This window comes from Castor canadensis, chromosome 5 (genome assembly GCF_047511655.1).
Source record: "Castor canadensis chromosome 5, mCasCan1.hap1v2, whole genome shotgun sequence".
Lineage (NCBI taxonomy): Eukaryota > Metazoa > Chordata > Mammalia > Rodentia > Castoridae > Castor > Castor canadensis.
In genome coordinates, this window is record NC_133390.1 from 131759656 (window position 1) to 131778646 (window position 18991).

Here is an 18991-nt window from a genome sequence, read left to right on the forward strand (position 1 = left end):
AAAATATTAATATGGAAGACAAAGGACACTTAATGTCTGCATTTCTTGAAAAAAGAAAGAAAACATCAGTTTTTTCACTATAAATAAGAAAACCCCATAAATATCTAAATTTAATATACAAAAGAATATACAAAAGAAACAATATACAAAATCCAGAGTTCAGTCTTTGATGGCCTGTTTTTCCTTTTTGACTATTTGAGAATGTCTTCTAAATTTCTATCCAAATTCCAAAATCCTTTAAACCACAAAAGCATCTTGCAGTCGCTGCTGTGAGTGCACCTGCTGGACCATGGTTCACAGTCCACTGCTTCTTGCTGACTTTTCATTGCCTTGCACTGTATTTACACTACACTTCAACAACTGATTATTTGATGGAGTTTCCATAGTACAAAGGAGGCCATGGGTGCTGTACGGGCAGGGTGTGTTATTTAATATGAAAACATACTGAGCCCAGCTAGAAGCCAGCTGTCAAAGAAAATGTTGCAAGTTAAAGGTTCACGTAGAATAATTTCTTTTTTCCTGTGTGCAATATCCCCCCGTATCCGAGGGCGTCCATTTCAAGACCCCCAAAAGATGTCTGAAATGGCAGATTGTACCAAATCCTACACAGGTTGAGCATGCCTCACTTGAAATTTTTAGGATGAGGGATGCTCATGTAGTAAAGGCTATGCAAATATCCCCAAGGCCCAAATCTGAAAACACTTCTATTAGGGATATTCAACCCATACGTTTTTCTCCTGTACATCTATACATTTTTTTTTTTTTTTGTGGTGCTGGGGTTGAACTGAGGGCCTTGCACTTGCTAGGCAGTTGCTCTACCACTTAAGCCACTCTGCCAGCCCTTTTTGCATTGGCTATTTTTGAGATAGGATCTCACTTTATGCTGGGGTCAGTCTGAACCATGATCCTCCTATTTGTGCTTCCCCACATAGCTGGGATGGCAGGTGTGCGCTGCAGTGCCCAGCCAGTGGTTGAGATGAGGGTCTCATGAACTTTTTGCCCAGGTTAGCCTGGTCAATTCTCCCAATGTCTGTCTCCCAAGTAGCTAGGATCACAGGCTTGAGCCACCATGCTTGGTCATATATACCTTTAATAAAGTTTAATTTATAAATTAAGCCTAGTAAGGGATAATACCAATAATTTAAAAAGGAAAATAATAATTATTCTGCTGTTTGATAATAATAATATAGTGAAAATTATGTGAATGTGGCCTCTCAAAAATTTTACTGTGCTGTAGATCTTAGCAACCTCAGCACACACTTTTTTTTCTTTCCTTAAGTCAAGAACTTTCACTTAAAAGAAGCACTTTATAGCTTCTGTTTGACATATCCAAATTGCCAGCATCCCTGCTCTTGGACTTTTGAGCCATTATTAAGTAAAATAATAGCTACTGAACACAAGCAGTGCAATACTGTGACAGTCCATATGACAACTGAGGAGACCACTAAGTGACTAACAGGCAGGTGGCATACACAGTGTGGATACACTGGACAAAGGTGTGACTCACCTCTCAAACAAAACAGTAGACACATGGAAGATTTCATCACAGTACTCTGAACAGAATGCAACTTAACACTTATGGATTGTTTATTTCTGGAATTTTCTATTTAATATCTTCAGACTGCAGTCGACCATAGGTAATGGAAATGGTTAAAAGCAAAAGCACAGGTAAGGGGGACTATTGTATACATAAGGGCTATTCCCCACAAAGCTACTTCTGGAGTTCTTCCCAAGAAGCTTTATAAACAGCTGACCAGTCAGAAATATGATCAAGATGTTTTTATTTTGCCTTTTCCTAAAAACGTATATTTTTAATGTTGTTATAGCTTGATCTTTCTGCCAAAATGTCTAAATGTCATCTAGCACTGTGAAAAGTAAAATGTAACAACTGAATTCCCAAGAGTGTGACTACCTCTATTTGTAAAGCATAAATGTTGGGCCTAGACTTGAACCTTTGATTCTCTTTCACTTTCCCCCCAAGTTGAATACAGATGTTAAGTGTTCTGCACATCTCACCAGGCAGCCTCCTCTGCAGTGCAGAGAAAACAAACTAGCACAGTGAGGTTCCCAGAGTCCTCCAAATGATGTCCTCCCAGAAAAGACTGTATGGGGCCAGCACTAGGTCAGGCACTGCTGCAGGCTCTGCTCAGCCATGCACTGGGCTTCAGAACTGCAAGATGCTTTGTTGTTATTTGGGGTTTTCTACAGCTTGATTTAATTTAAGAACTTTCACATTTCCTCAGTTGTGGTCCATTCCCCGCCCCCCACCCAGTTTCCTTAAGATAGTTGAGTAAAAGCCATCAAACTTAAAGAGGCTTAAAGGAGGAGCCAGCCAAGAAAATGAATAGACTTCAATCGGACAGGCTAAGGTCCAATCGCGGCTTCCCTGATATGGCCAGCTGGGGGACCAGGCAAATGGCTCACCCTCTGAGAACACCACAGTCAGCTCAGGGTTTATACAGGGCCAGGCTTGGGCTTACATGGCATTGGTTCCCCTACTCACATCAGCTTTTCAAGGACAACTCAGAGCCCAGTAAATTAATAGGATGGCAGTTCTGGAAAATAGCATCTGAGGGCAAAAGTCTGTCCAAGCAGGCTGGGGGCTGGCTCTGGTAGCCCATGGCTATCCCAGGCATTGCCCAGGCCTCTTGGACAACCAAGGACAGGGCTTCCCAACTCAGGGAGCGCTGGTCAGAGAGTCACCTCATCTGCTTCGACCTGAAGATGACGGCAGGATCCCTTAACCCCTGTGTACTAAGCCACTGACTTTTCTTGTGTGGTCCCTTTCTGCAATATGACTGCATCAAGTGTGGCCTAGAGGTAGCTTAAAATTATAACAATTATTATTATTATTATTATTATTATTATTTGCAGACCTGGAGCTTGAACTCAAGGTTCTGTACATAGGCAAGTGCTCTAATACTGAGCTACATACCCCCCTCCCCTTTTAAATTGGGTTTATTTATTATATGCAAAGCTATACCACTAGATAAATCACAGAAAAGCATAAATGAAGCTCTTTGGTACAGACAGGTGAAAATATGATCAACACAGGTACATACCTCATTAACCTTCCAAAGACATTTTAGAAGTTCAAGGACTACAGAAGTGGTGTTTAGGAGCACCAAGTGGAGCCTTATTTTGCTCTTTACACAACTGACACCAACAGAACAGAAATCGTAGACCCAGTTCTTTTTCCTCTCCTGAAAAGATTTTTATTTTTAATTTTTTTTTAGTTTATACCAATTTTAAGTGCATAGGAGAGTAGCTTGGGAGCTACAGGTTACATAACTGGTTTTTGATGTTATCTGGTTTAGTCCCAAACATCTGAATACTTCACAAAAGTTTATCATGAAGCTCAAATGGCCTTGAAAGAAGACTTCTGATTCAGGAACTCAGGAACTACCCTGCTCCTAAGTTAGCTACTGTGTCTCTTTTCATCTCAGACTAGTCATGAACTCATCATTTTGGTACTCAAACAACAGCCTCAGTATATGTAGGATGGACTGTGGACCCTGACATCTGAGGTGCCCTCGTGGGCCGGACTCCCATCCTTGAAGTCAACAGGATGGCCGAGTCAGTCAGAATGGTCTCTTCTTTTGCAGGGACAGAGTGGAATCTAGAATTTGTGCCTTTTGGCTCTCCACCCTCTCAGCATTATTCTCAGTCCTGGCTGGCTCTCGTTTCTTCATGGCAACATCCCTGCATTTCTCAGGGGACTCCGCCTTCATCTCCAAGGCCTCCACTTCTTTGTTGCCACTTGTGGAGGGACAGGACAGAACCTTCTCTGTGGCCTCAGTTCTGGTAGTGTTCCATCTAGTTGTAGCAGTAACAAAGCCGGTGCTCTGATGGCTACTTGACTCCAGCGTCAGACTGAACTGGCTCCTCAACAGTAGTTGGATCTGGATCAAATGTGAGGTCTCTTAATCCCCAATTTCTCAAACTTCTAATATCAAGCCTTTATTTTCAGGGGGCTAAAACGAATGAATCATCAATGAAAAGGTCAAAAAGTCCTCAAACAAGGATCCCCAAAAGCCAAATGGTACTGAACTAGGAACCATGGAGACCCAGTGAGAGTGGGCACAGCAGCCTGGACTGCAGTAAACAGAAGGGTGAGACCCAACCTGAATGATTCACTCTGGCCAATGCGCACCAGTCACCCACTGAAGAATCTTCTTCCACAGGCCTGAGAGGGTCTGCTGGCCTCCGCCTAGCCTTTCTCCCTCATTGGAAACAATCCATCCATGCAGCCAGCTGCCCTCTGTCAGGCTGAGACGTGACAGTGCCTCTGCAAGGAGCGGCCACATCTCCCTCCCGCGAGCGGCTCCAGCGGCTCCCGGCAGGGGAGGGGCCGCCCGCGCACCGCCCCCCCCCCCAACCTGCGCACAGCGCAGCTCCCTGAAAAGATTTTTAATTAGAGTCTCTGTTTAACCAAAGTGCTGAACACTGTGGTGGAAAAGGAAAGAGAACTTTCCAGCCCTCAGGGCCACAGAACAAAGACTGGTGACAATTTTCACCAAGATGAAGGTCACAGGCAGGTCTAGTCTGAGGCTAGTTCTCTGATTCTCAGGAACATGCAGCAACACTCTCCTGTCTATTTGGTCTGTCCACTTAACAATGACTAAGTGGGCACAGAATGGCTTTCATGGCAGAATGCTCTTCCCTGCCACCCATGACCCCAAGACACAGGCACGTGGACTACTGACTCAGCTCGGAGGCCAGTGAACATGGTGAACAGGCTGGTGAACATGCCTCACCAGCCCTGGGAAGGCTCCCTGCACCTCCAGATGCAGAAGGCCACCTCCCGTGACTGGACCTTCGCTCTCCTACCTCCTTCCTGTGAGCTGAACATGGCCCCAGATACTGCCCAGAGCAAACAAAGGCCCAGTGAGAGGAGAGACACTGGGCTGGGTGCGGCCCTCTCACCTGCCAGACAGGGCTTGTCCTTGCTTTCCCTTATCAGTCACGCCATCCACTCTGCAGCATCTCAGAGTAGTTCTCCTAGAACAGCTTTATAAAACCAGTACTGCATTTGCTGTGGGATATGAGGATTATCTAGACAGCTCTAGGCCTATGAAGTCACACACAGCACATTTCATTAGAATTAGGTGCTAGAGATACTTGGTTTCCTGAGAGGAACTGGCAAGCTTGTTCTCAACATAGATCTGAATTTCCTTTCCACTTAAGCAACAATACCTAGGATTAGAACACAGGTTGTTTGCTCAGTCCATTTTGGAAATACAAAAATATAGTATAATTATGCGACTCTAGAATTTACAAAGATCTTCACAGTAATTTAGTTTTGCAGGAGACAAATCTGTATTACAGGACATTATATTCTCACAACCCACTGTCTCTGCCTTCCACATGGTGACGCTCTACAAAATGTCAGGTGGTGATGGAAGGTTCTTTTCTCTGACAGATGGGCCAGAGCTTAATCAACTTGTGCTAAGTGATCTGGACTGTGTCAAACTATTTATAACTAATGAGGTTCTGGTTATCATTTTTAAACAGAGCTGCTTTCAGTTTCATTTTAAACTATTTTTGAAGGCTGAGAAAAATCAGCTACAACCAAATGCCCTGTCACCCCTACTCAACAAGACTTCGTTGAAGGCACTGTTAACTTTTCCCTTGTACAATTACCTTTCTAAATTTCTGGGTTCATGGATGTTTTCCTTCCTTTTGCTGTACCCTCAGAACCCATTCTACAGAAAGTAGAGAAAAAGCCAGCTCTTATGTTATTTAGTTGCCTTGTGTCTTAAGAATTGTGGGGCTTTTTGTTTTGTTCTGTTCTGTTTGATATAGGATCTTGTTATTTTACCCAGACTGGCCTCAAACTCCTCCGCCTCCGCCTCCCAATTAGCTGGGCTACAGGTGGCACAACCACACCCACCTTTTGTTATGGCTTAAAGCCTTCCTCTTCCCAGAAAGTTTTGTTGTTTGTTTGTTTGTTTGTTTTTCATTACTGGGGTTTAAACTCGGGGCCTTGCACTTGTTAGGCAGGTGCTCTACCACTTGAGCCACACCTCCAGCCCACCTTCCTCTTTTTAATGAGAAAAATTAAGTATAATCTTGATTAGACTTAAAAAGTTCTCTCAATTTTCTTTTTTTTTTTAAATGTTTTTATTAGTATATAATAGTTATACAGAGGGTTCGTTGTGACATTTCCATATCTATTAATTTCCTTATTTGCATCTTTTCTAAGTGTGTCATGGCATCTTGTTTTATTTATTTTTTTGGTGGTACTCAGGGCCTTGCCATGTGTTCTACTACTTGAGCTGAGACCCCAGTCCCACTTGTTTTTCCTGCCAGTGGGACAGCTAGTGAGGCTGAATAATATGTGTACAGGACCAGCATGTCAGGGTGAATGTCTGGAGTTTAAACAACCCACACTGGCTATGTAAAGATTTCCCAAATTTGCAGAAGGATACATTGAAGTTTTTATGGGTAAAGGGACACCAGGCTGCAGCTAACTTCCCAACAGTTCAGAGAAAAACAATGTATTTACAGGGAGAGGAAAATTACTAATAATTATGTTAAAATGTTTAACATTTGGGAAGTCTGGGAGAAGGTTATAGGGGGATTCTTTGTATCTTCTTGCAACCTTTAAAGTCTGTAATCATGTAAAATAAAGCCTTAAAAAATCAGCCGGGAGGTAGCTCAGTGGTAGAGTATGTGCTTAGCATGCACAAGGCTCTGGGTTCAATCCCCAGCACTGAATTTTTTTTAATTAAAAAATCATTTAAAAATGTCTCAGATGCACAAATGAAGTCAGTAACAACATCTCAGAAAGGCACAAATGGCCCTTGCAGCCATCCAGGGCTCCAGAGAAAGAGAAGCAACAGTTCTGTTGATTTAAGGAGCTGGCTCATGGGATTGCAAGGGGTAAGTCCATCTGCAGGGCAGGGCAGGCCAGCAGAAGTACAGTCCCAGTCCAAAGGTGGCTGTTTGGCAGAATTTGTTCTCGAAGGCCTTCAACCGTCAGAGGCTGTGGTATTGTGACACAAGAAGACATACACTTGCTCTTCTGGTCAGAGCTCCTAAAACCCTCTTAATTTTTTTGTAAGGGATAAGAGTGGTGAGAATGAAGGCATATGCCATGTGTGGTGGTGCACACCTGTGATCCTAGTATGGATTGCAGTTCAAGGCCAACCTGGACTACACAGTGAGACTGTCTCAAAAAAAAAAATAGTGCAAGAAACGTCTTTTGTTATTCCCTTATACCTGACTTTATGTCAATAAGGTACCTTTGGGTACCTACATGGAGGTTGCCAGGGAACCAGCTCAGGTGATTAGAGGGCCCACCCCTGCCACCAACCTCCCAGGAGAGGAAAGGAGCTATTAATCACCAGTGGGCAAAGATTTAATCATTCTTGCCTAAGAGATGAGGCCTCCATATCATAGCCAACTGAAGGGATCCAGACACGAGAGCTCCCAGTTAGTAACTGCATGGAGGGGGCAGGGAGGTTGGTGCCTGCAGAACAAGGAAGTCCCAAGCCCCTGCCCTATACCCTGCTCTATGCACATCTTGTGGCTGACTGTTCCTGAGCTGTATTCTTCATAATACACTAGTAAATGTAAGTAAGGCATTTTCCTATGTCTGCTGTCCTAGCAAATTATAAAAGCCCTGGAGGGAGGCCCTAACTTGTGAATGACATGTAAGTGGGGCAGGCTTATGGGACTGAGCCCTTAACCTATGGGGTCTGATGCTAATTCCATGTAGACAGTGTCAGAATTGAATTGAATTGTAGGGCATCCAATAAATGCCCATCAATTTTTAATTAAAAAACCAAATACACTAATTTTAATGTCAATCTTGATAGGCAGCAGTTAGACATGAGCAACAGGGGTATACAAGGGGAACCCTAAAATGAAGACTCCTCAGTTTGATGCACATATGCTAAGAGCCCTGTTCTCTCTCCTGGTCTGCTTGCTTACATGCCACAGGCTGAACTTTTCTGTATATAGGATTCTGGTTTTTCAGGCTTGTGAAACCCTTCATACGATTGATAGGGAGAAGGCCTGGTATGGCCAGACCCTCCTCAAGATTAAACTTGGTCTGGGATGCATACAAATCATTTATGGCCCACTGCATCTGGTTCCAAGTAAAGATAAAAAAGCTCTGGCCTATCTGGTTAAGGTGGGCTACTTTTACCTAGAGTTGCCTTTTGCTGGGTGCTGGGGGTTCATGCCTATAATCCTAACTATTTAGGAGGCAGCGATCAGAAGGACTGCAGTTTGAAGGCAGCCCAGGCAAATAGTTCATGAGATCCTATCTTAAAAAAAAATCCTTCACAAAAAAGGGCTGGTAGAGTGGCTCAAAGTGTAGGCCCTGAGTTCAAACCCCAGTACCACAAAAAAAAAAAAAAAAAGAGTTCCTTTCGCCCATTACCATCTCATTGTACATTTAATACTTCTCCCTTCCCCTGACCATGGGTTTTCTTAGGTGGTCACAGATATGGAATGCACACAGTGATTCTTCAGACATGTTGCACTTGTTTCACAATTTTCATGTCAATCACTTCCTGTAGGCTGGTCTTGGGAAGGGACTTGATGTTCCACGTCCCTAAAACTTCAATGGAAGTCTGTGCCAGGGTGGATGCAATGGTCATTCTCACCTCTGAAAGTGGCTTTTCTATTCAGTAAACTACGATTTCACTACATTTTGTGTCTTGGGTGAATTCTTCTCCTGTCACATGCAAGAATGTAGATAACTGCATTCCATTCATCTGTGCTCCATAACATCTTTCGGTGCCATGACTGGGATCCATGAAGAGGTAACTCATCTTCTCCCCTCCTCCCGTTGGGGTTGAGGAGGGCTGAATTATGCTAGCTGCACACTGCAGACACTTTCCCCTTTTCTGAACTCTCTTAGTTTCTGGTTTTGGACTTGGATCAAGACAATGCTACCTAAATCTACTCTGCAAGCTATTCTACTCCATGGACTCCTGTTTCTTTTCATTTCTAAGGAGTTCCTATCTGAATGGTTCAATTCTGCCATATATACAGCTCAGTTTCCTGATGCTGCTGCCTTTGCTATAGGGCAAAATGTCACATTCTCCCCTTCTGCATGGGGTGAAAAACGGATCTTCAGGTTATTTCCTGTGTCATCCTCAGGAACAACACCAGAGCCCAGAAGATCCAGCACTCCTCCTTCTAGCACTATCCATGTGGCTTCTCCCATCCACTTTACAGGACTGGGTCTGTCTGTCAAGTAGCTCGTGATCTGTTTCTATGGAGACCTTCATGCTTAGAATTCCACAAAGGTCCCACGTGGAGTCCTCCAGACTCTCCAATATGTGTCTCAAAGAACTGAACCCCCCTCCTAGTTTTCTTTCCTCTGGAAACCTCCCACTCTGTGCCCCTACTTCTCTAACCTCTTGGATGGACTTTTGCCCTAAAGGGGAGCCTTGGCTCAGTGTGGCTTGGTTGTCTTCCCTAGACACTTTTTGTGCTGCTGGTTAACATCTGGGTAACACACAAGTCTCCCATTTGTCTTATCCTGCTTTCAATTAGATAAAACTCCCCAGAGACAAGGTAGAACTAACTAATTTGTCTTCACTTGGGATTTCTTTTGTACCTCATGTCAGACAAAAACAAAGTTCTGAAAAAGCAGGGATGCTGGTGGATCTTGGAAAGGCTGGCTACTACACCAGAGCTCCAGGAATTCTGGGGTAATGCCTCAGAGATTCACTCACTCTGACTAAGGAAACCATGAGCAAGGGATGCTCTCTCCTGACCAAAGGCTTGAAACACCTACTAGATAGAGAAGGACACTTCACCTGGTAGGCGAGGGATGGCTCTCTAGCTTACTTACAGAATGGAAGCTCAGGTTTGACCCAGAAATCGACTGAGGTACCCTATATACAAACTTTCTTTTTCTGGCAGGACCAAAAGGATCTACATAGTAAGTGTCATGAAGACGATGCCCTATTAGCAGTATTAGAGTCAGCACTCCCTGGTGTGGAAGAACCCTTTAAATTACTTCCACCACTTTGGCTTCTGGGGGCACAAACAAAAGAGAAAAGAAAATTCTGTGTTTGTGTTGCCTTGGTATGTCACGTTTAACACGATCTTCTATTCCACCTTAAAGCCGTTTGGAAAAATCTTACAGTCGACTTATAATGGAAAAAAAAAAAACCAAAACCTAGGAGGTTTAAGGAGATCTGCTGTGACTTACAGAAGAATGAAAACCCTTTGAATCTATCTTGTTACCATCCCTTCAGAGAGAACTGTAACAAACCTGGCAGAAAGGTTTATCTAAGAGGACATTCTGCATTCATACAGTTGTTCATATGTTATTTTGTGTATTAACCTAGTAAGAATTAAGCACTGGGCAGAAACATAATCTGTCCCTGGAATTCCTGAAAATAACTAGCTCCTTGTAGCTCTTTAATCTCTCTCTTTTGCTGTCACTTCTAAGAAAACTAGTTATCCAGCCAAGATTCTTTACTAAAATGCAGGCATTCAAGAGTTAAGTCTCAAGATCCACACTAAAGGAAAAAAAGGTGCTGTTTTAAACTTAAGTGGCTGCTATGACTTCCTAACAAGAGTCTGACAAAAGGGATCTTAAAAATTGTATTATTTAAATGAACACTCTTATTTGTTTCACTCTATTGTACATATAATTTGCATTCAATTCTCTTCTACAGTATATAGTTCTATAAACAAATGTTTTTAGGTTTTTTTTTTTGTAAACTGTTACTACATAGAAAGTCAGTTTGAGATTGCTTTCCCCCTTAAAATATAAACTACTTAAGAGTATTTGATTTTATTGGAGAAACAGTTTTAGCTAAGTTTACAAGTTTGGCAAAATTTATTTTAAAATGCAAATTAAAAGAAGAAAAAAAAAGAATCAGCAAACAGGAATGAGATATAAGGAAGGCATGGAAATGTATTTTTTGAAAAGAAAGTTAAAGGGAAGAGGAAATGCTTTTAGATGAAGGATTTTGTAAAGTAAGCCTTGTCCAAAGGATTTTCCCAAAATGAAAAAGCAGGATAGGACAGAAACCAGAAAGCTCAGAAAAGCTGAAAAGTTTATGTGTAGGTCTTAAGAAGGATGTAGTCAGTGCCAGTGGTTCACACCTATAATCCTAGTTATTCAGAGGGCAGAGATCAGGAGGACTGCAGTTAGAGGTTAGCCTAGTCAAAAAGTTCGTGAGCCCCCATCTCAACCAATAGCTGAAAGCAGCGATACGTGGCTATTATCTCAACTATGAAGGAGGTTTCGATTGGAAGGACTGCAGTTCCAGACCAGCCCAGGTTAAAAAAAATTCACAACAGAAAAAACTGGGAGTGGTGGTGCACACCTGTCACCCCAGCTATGGTGGGAATCATAAATAGGAGGATCACAGTCCAGGCCAGCCCACACAAAAAGTGAGATCCTATCTCAAAAATAACCAGAGCAAAAAGGGCCAGGGGTGTGGCTCAAATGGTAGAGCACCTGCCCAGCAAGCACAAAGCCCCAAGTTCAAAACCCAGTACTGCTAAAGAGAGAGAGAGAGAGAGAGAGAGAGAGAGAGACTGAGACTGTAAAAAATGTGAGATTAAGTTGGTTGGTTATAGCTAAAAGGTTACATAAAGGATTTTCTGAAGTGAAAATTTATTGTTCTTAATCCTCTACGTCCATAAGAACAAGGGTATCTTAAGAATATTGTTGTACTCTTAGTAACACTTGCAAGAAACTGGCTTAAAAGACAAAGATTATGTTTTATCAAGATAACTGCTTATATCTCCTGCTGATTTTGTGAGGCTTTTGACTGCAAAGGAAGCGAGTTGTTTTTTTTTTTTCTTTTCAGTACTAGGGTTTAAGCTCAGGGCCTCATGCTTGCTTAGGCAGGTGCTCTACCACTTAGAGCCAAACCTCCAGTCTAGATAGCTGAGTCTTAAATGAGTCAAGTTCATTTACATATCTTTTTATATGTAAACCTTTTAAATGCCTACCTTACAACAGCTATTAAACAATTATTACATGAAGTGATTCTAATTCACTTAACACCCTATATGTCTGTGAGTCTTGCCTGCAAGTATGTACCATGATTTACCTTAGAACACAGTCTGACCTCACTTTTACAGGTTTTGATGGCTAATTTTATATGTCAACTTGGCTGGGCCACTATACAGATATTAATATTATTCTAGATGTTTCTGTAAAGATGTTTTGGAATGACATTGTTACAGGAGGGTCAGCACAGCTATCTCAGTTCTTCCATCTGGTGAGAATTCATACAAGACACAGAATGTAGTGAAAGTGTAGTTTACTGGAATAGAAGAGGCACTTTCAGAGGTGAAAGTGGGTTATCTCAGAAAGGGAAGTCGAGAACAACCACTACATCCACCCTAGCATGGACTTTCACTGAAATTTTACTGGAGCATCAGATGCCTCCCCAGGAGCAGCCTCAGGGAGTGACTGACATGGGAGTTGTGAAAGAATTACCACAAGTCTGAAGAATCACTCTGTACCTGCCACTAAGGTTGTGTCCTGTCCTTGCACCTGAATTTAACCCACTCTTCTATACTTACTGTCCCACCCCAACTTTCTCTAGGAGGCCTTCTATTAATCTGAACCTTTTGTGTTACACCTTGCTTCAGCAGCTTCAAATTCTTTCTAAATAGAGATGGAATGTCAATATAAAACTTAAATATTTTATAAGCAGACACAAAATCATAACATGTTAAAATGGCAAGAAATCTCAGAAATAGGTTATCTAACTCAGCTTCCCTCATTTTCCGGAGGATAAGAAAGGTTAAGAAATCCATCCAGATGGATATGGTGGTGATGCCTGTAATTTCAGCACTTGGGAGACTAAGGCAAAAGAGTGGAGAGTTCCAGGTCAGCCTGACCTGGGGTGGTGAAGGGAAGAGAAGGGGGAGGAGAGAGGGGAAAGAGAGGGAGGTGGGAGCAAGAGAGAGAGAAGGAGGGACGGAGGGAGGGAGGGAGGGAGAGAGGGACAGAGATAGAGAAACCCACCGAAACCCATAGTAGTAAAGAAGATTGGTAAAACCAGGACAAAAAGGAGTTTAGGGCTAAGAGTGTAGTTCATTGTTGAATGCTTTAGCATGCATGAGTTCCCAGGTTCAATCCCCAGCACCAAGAAAAAAATTTGTCAGGGGAATATGACTCAGGTAGGATCCTCCCTTACCAACAGCAATTCTGCCCATGCCTTGGGTGTAATCCAGGCACTGCAGTTTCAGGCCAGACTTCACTCTAGACCTTGCAGAGAATCTATGACGTGTCTATAACTAAGCGTGGCATCTCACCAAACACAGACCTCCCAATATTAGCCAGAAATTTTGACTTCGTGATTTGCCAGGCAGGTTACTTGAAAAATGTTTTTCTGAAAGCTAGGCATGGTGGGTGAGGCAAGAGAATAGTGGGTTCAAGGCCAGCCTGGGCTACATAGCAAGACCTTGTCTCAAAAACAAAATTAAATTAAATTAAAAAATCTTCCTCTGAGCGCTGCAAATTTATTTCTGCTATTACTAAAAATAAAGAATGAAAAGAGTTATGAAACAATAGGCTCAGCACAATACTAATTTATGTAATAAAAACCAGTGTTTCTACCAGCACAGAAAAGAAGATGTACAGGGATCAGGAAGATCTGGTTCAAGGCCAGCTTGGGCAAAAAGTCAGCAACAGGGAAGGGGCTGATGGGGAAAGATGCTGGGAGCAAGGTAACTCAGGTAACTATAGGTCTAACCGGAACTGCACTACGATCCCTCCCGTAATGATACATCCTAAGAAAATTATTTAAAGTTAGCAAGAAACAAGTGTAGTATGATGGTGCATGACTGTAATCTCAGCTACTCAGGAGATATAAATAGCAGGATCGAGGTCTGACATCAGTCCCAGGCAAAAATGAAATCCTATCTGAAAAAATAAGGCAAAACAGGCTGACGGTATGGCACAAATCATAGAGCACTCGCCTAGCAGGTGCTAGGCCCTGAGTTCAATCCTCAGGACCACCAAAGTGGAGGAAGGGGGAGGAAGATGTAGAATACAAAATATTTATATCATTCACAATGTTCTTTCTAGGTGGTGAGTCTACAGTTAATTTTTTCTTACTGGTTTATCTGTGTTTTCTAATTTTCCCTCCAGTAATCATAAGGACTTACATAAATAAAAGAGAAAAATAATAAAAGCCTTGTTTTATCCAATATGATGTCATACTGCTACAGTCTATTTCTAGGGCTTTGGGGGGGTATGGCTCTACAAGTTTTTATTGAAATCCTTCATAGGCTCTGGTGGGCTAGTTTCGGGTCCATTACCAGCAAATATGAGATATTTGCAAAGAAGGGAGATGGTGAGTATATTTTCATCAAGAATTAGCCAGAGAAGCACTTAAAGTCCAACTTTCCACTTTTTCCCCCTCCAGTTCTGGGAATTAAACCCAGAGCCTCAAACGGACTACCACTGTGCTATACCACACCAGCTCCTGATTTTTTTTTGTGGTTCTGGGGTTTGAATTCAGAGCTTTATGCTTGCAAAACAGATGCTCTACGACTTGAGCCTTCAATCTGTTTTGCTCTAGTTATTCTGGAGATGGGGAGGTCTCATAAACTATTTGCCCAGGTTAGCCTCAAACTGCAATCCTCCCAATGTCAGCCTCCCAAGTAGCTAGAATTATAGGCGTGAGCCACTGGCACCCAGCTCTGATTTTTCTGAAAAGACACGGTCTCACTATGTTGCCTAGGCTGACCTAGAACTCTCCATCATCCTGCCTCACCGTCTGGAGTAACTAGGACTACAGGTGCACATCACCACGCCTGACTCAACTTTCAATTTTTAAATGCCTTCCTATCAGAAGCTGTGTGGTTTCTTTAAAAGAGAAAGGCCTGCACCAATAACCACTGCAGCAGACAATCAAGACAGACCTCTTGCTGAGCCTCTGTTTATGAGGCTGATTCTGTCCATGAAGGTCATTTCCTTAATCCTTGGGCCCAGCACTACAGGAGCCCTAAGGTATCGTCCTGGGAAATGCCCTTGAATGTGCAAGCAAAGCTGTGTCCTTGTCATCTGTTGGTTGGACAATACAAATGAATCTGCGCATCAGAGCAAGGGATTCTGGGGAACCACTGCCTCTTGGCTAGTTTCCCTGGCAGTCATCCTAAGCCCTTGTTGTAATAACCTGTTTTAGCCATTTGGTGCCACTTCTTCCTAAGCTATCTTGCATACTAAAAATGAAGAGGCCCAATTGGTATTCTAACAGGTCTGTCCTTTTTACCATCTTCTATTTCAGGAAAAAAGGAGTTACAGAATGAGTTTGGAAAAGCAATCAATCTTACTCTTAGCAATTATCAAACATATCTTAGTGCCCTACAAAAATACTCCAAAAATCTCATCAAAAAAGCAACTCCCCAGTGCCCAGGTGCCTAAAGAAATCAAATCTTTGCTAACCGCCCTCGGACCTGCAGTGCCTTTTCCTTGCCAGTTTTCACCCTGCATTAGGATAGGAAAGACACAATTCTCCAGGTCAAGAGCAAAAAGCAAAACTGCCAATAGGAGGCTGCCCAAGACTATGATACACCAAACAATTTGAAAACAAGTATGCTTTTACTGACTTGGAAAGCTGTTTATGAGTGAAAAAGTTACAAATGTTTATGAATGAAACAGAAAAACCACAAAATTAAGCATACAAATATGCATATTCTATACAAATACACATACTTGATATTTGGGATTAGAAAAAGATCTAGAAGGAGGCACCTACATTTTAACATGGTTAAGAATAATGGGGTGTATCACCGACTTTCCTCGATACATTTTGAATTTTTCTATTGGAAACAAAATTTTGCAAAATATAAAAAGTAACAATTACTAAAGCAATCTCAGTAAACTTTAACCAGAGCAAATTTCTCCAGAGAAGGTGCAGGAACCTCAAAAGCAGAGCCTTCTCTTGAGTGTTCCATCTCTTGAGCTTCGGATCTCTTTTGCTTTAAGCAGGCATCACAATGATTTTCTTCTAATTGATTTCGCCAAAAAAAGCCCCATAATTCCCTGCAGATTACTAATCTCACCCTTTCCAATCCATAAAACTATAAGGCCTGATTCCAGACCACTTTTCTCCCCACTCGCTGTTGCAGAAAGACAAAAGGAGGAGCGGAAGGGGAGACGGGAGAGGAAACACCAACTGTGCTGCCATCACGGAAGCGCACAGCTAAAAACTGCCCGGAAAATTCCACCAGGACTCGGACGTAGGATGTGCGGGCAGCAGCAGACCTCTGCGGCAGGGGCAAGCTCCTAGTGAAAAGGTCCCGAGGACTCCGCACTGCGCAGAGGACCGGGCCTCTACAGCCCTGGAATGCCACGGATTCCAGGCGACAGTTCGAATCTGCCCTGCCCGGAGCTGTGCGGGGCAGATTCGGCAGGAAAAGTCATAGCAGCTGACCTCCGGGGAAATGCGATGGAGGAGGCAGGGGGGCCACGAAAAGCTATCCTCCTCTAGAAGCGACTACGTAGGTCATCGGTGGGCGTGGGTGTGTGTGGGGGAACCGGAGCTAGGGAAGATGGGCAAAGGTGACCCTCAAATCAGACCGACACCCCGGCGCATTGAGAATACATGCGTCTTTCCGGGAGGATGCACTGTTTTGCTGTCAGTTCACAGAAGACTGTGGCTCAAAAGGGACCAAGACCAGAGGTTGCCCTTTTGGGTGGTTGGGCAGAGGCGCGGCAGGATGCCCTGCAGCCGGGACCCCGCCCTACCTAAGAGACCCGGGCAGGTGGTCTAGGCCCTCTTACAGCGGGGCCGACCGCCTCACCTTGGGGTCGCGCTCGTAGTAGTGCTGCTGCGTGCGGATCCAGCGGCCCACCAGGTGGTCGCGCACCGTGTGCGCCAGCGCGAAGAAGTAGTCGCGGGGCGTGGCTACGTTGCGGTCCTTGACCAGAGTGAAATGCAGGTGCCGATTGAAGCTCTTCCGCACCTCGGCCACGTCGCCCAGCCCCGCGAGGCCTCGCACACTGATCTGCCTCCGCTTCTCGATGTCAGTCAGCGGCTTCGCCATCGTGCCGGCAGAGCGGGAGGACTGGGGTGTGGACAACGAGACGCACAAGGAGACACCAACACCAGGGATGCTGCACCGTCTCTGGCGCCAAGGACTGCGGCGTCTGCACGCTGGCTCCGGCCGCGCCTGCGCACTGCGCGGGAGGCGTGGCCATGCCGCGAGGAGGGGCCTCGTGTTGCTGGGGGCGTGGCCGCGTAGCGGGGAGAGTCTGCGGAATTTCTGGGGGCGTGGCCGCGCCGCGGTAAGGGACCTCCGGTCCAGCGGAGGCAGGGACACGGGGAGGGGCGTGACTCTAAATCTCTATGGGTGGGGCCTCCAGGAGGGGCTTTAACTCTGGCTTAATGTCGCGTAGATGGGGAATGCGGTGTATTTGAAGCTCAAGTGACCTAGTTTCGGTCTCCAAAGAGCTGAGATTTGCCTCCTCGAGGAACAAAAGTAGGAAGCGACTAGAGGGAGCAGAACTCCTGGCTGCTTCTGGCACGGGATTGGGGAGGTTAGTCAGGGAGGGGGGTCCTGCTGTTCAGGGACTTTCTGAAATTTCTGGGGCTGGCGTCCCTTGCCCTGTACAAGGTCACCAGCTGTCCTCTTCTGGGAGTGCCCTGGGTGCTGGGGTGCGGCCGAGTGCTGGTGAATGTTCAGGGAAACGGAGTACAAGCTTGCAGGCAGCCTCCAACGCCTGGTGGGTCCAGTCTCCTGAGTTGAGGGTAAGGGTGGCTCTGAAAATGGTACTTAAGTAAAAAAGTAAGTTTACACCGAGAAAGTGCAAATCTGCCTGCCAATCTAGACCAGGGTGGCAGACACGGAGAAAACCAGTGGCAAGTGGACAGGAGTACAAGGGCATTGTAAATTATTATCATCACCCCTCTTCTAAGTGAAGAGCGTCCTCACTGAGAAACCCTGTCCCCCAAACCACAGATCAACAGACACATTGCCATTTGACATTACAGCAGGAGGAAGGAAACAATGCAGCCTCTCCACCCCAACCCAAGCAGCTTCCCACAGCTGCTCAACACTGTGCTTCTCAAGGAGTCAGAACCAGGTGCACCTAGCAGACCAGACCTGCTAGCCATTTGCACACTGTACTGCCTCTTGTAAAAGTTGCCTAAACTCCGCCCACCCCCAACCCTGATTATGTGGGACCACAGGTTTGCTCAGGTGGTCTGGGGCTGATAGGGCTCTAAAGGTTCCTGAATATCACAGTGGTAAAGACTCATCCCATAGGAGATGTCGTAAGTCCAGGTGCTAGAATGGGAATGTCGCACAGCTACTCAGTGGTAGATCTTGTGCTTAGCTCAAGTGAGACTTTAGGGTTTGATCTCCAGCACTACAAAAAAAAAAAAAAAAAAAAAAGTCCAAGCACGTTCATTTTCCTGGTGCAATGCTTCCAAAGTTACCTTAACTGGACCCTGCAGCCACAGACTTCTCAGGAGACAATAAATCTGCAATGTCCCTACTCCCATTTTGCTTCAGCTCTACACTATATCCTAGGGATTCTGAAGCTGGCAAGATGAAATTTCAGTCACTGATGGCAGGGCTCTGGGAATCTGGCTTGGCTGGAGACTGGGGAATCTGACACAATCTTTCTGAGCATGACCTGACAATTCAGGAGATGTCATGAAAATGTGCCATGACCACTTATACTACTCTGGGGAACAGATTGCAAGGAAATCTTCAACAGACAAACAACAACTGGAAGTGTGGCTCAAGTGGTAGAATGCCTGCTTTGCAAGCGCAAAGCCCTGAGTTCAAACCCCAGTCCCACAAAAGAAAGAAAAGAAGACAAACAACAACAAACCCAGTCGGGCTTGGTACCTGGGCCTATAATCCCAGCACCCAGGAGTCTGGGACTGGCAAATTTGAGGCCAGCCTGGGCTACATAACAGAGTGAAAAACAAAACAAAACAAAAACCAAAGTTGTTCAAAGACAGTTTCTGCCGGAACATAGGTTATACTTAAAGATTCAATCCCCTAACTGGGCAAGGAATGGGAA

The 18991-nt window shown here is 44.3% G+C and overlaps 1 protein-coding gene across 1 annotated transcript in view; it reads right to left on the reverse strand.

The window, feature by feature from the left end:
* Positions 1-17133, reverse strand: part of Pygb (glycogen phosphorylase B) — a 53379-nt gene extending 36246 nt beyond the window's left edge. Inside the window, exon 1 of the mRNA XM_020184698.2 lies at positions 16759-17133. Within this exon, the coding sequence (XP_020040287.2) occupies positions 16759-17001 (243 nt within the window). The 5' untranslated portion in view covers positions 17002-17133. The remainder of the gene's footprint in view (positions 1-16758) is intronic.
* Between the last annotated feature and the right edge of the window lie 1858 nt (positions 17134-18991).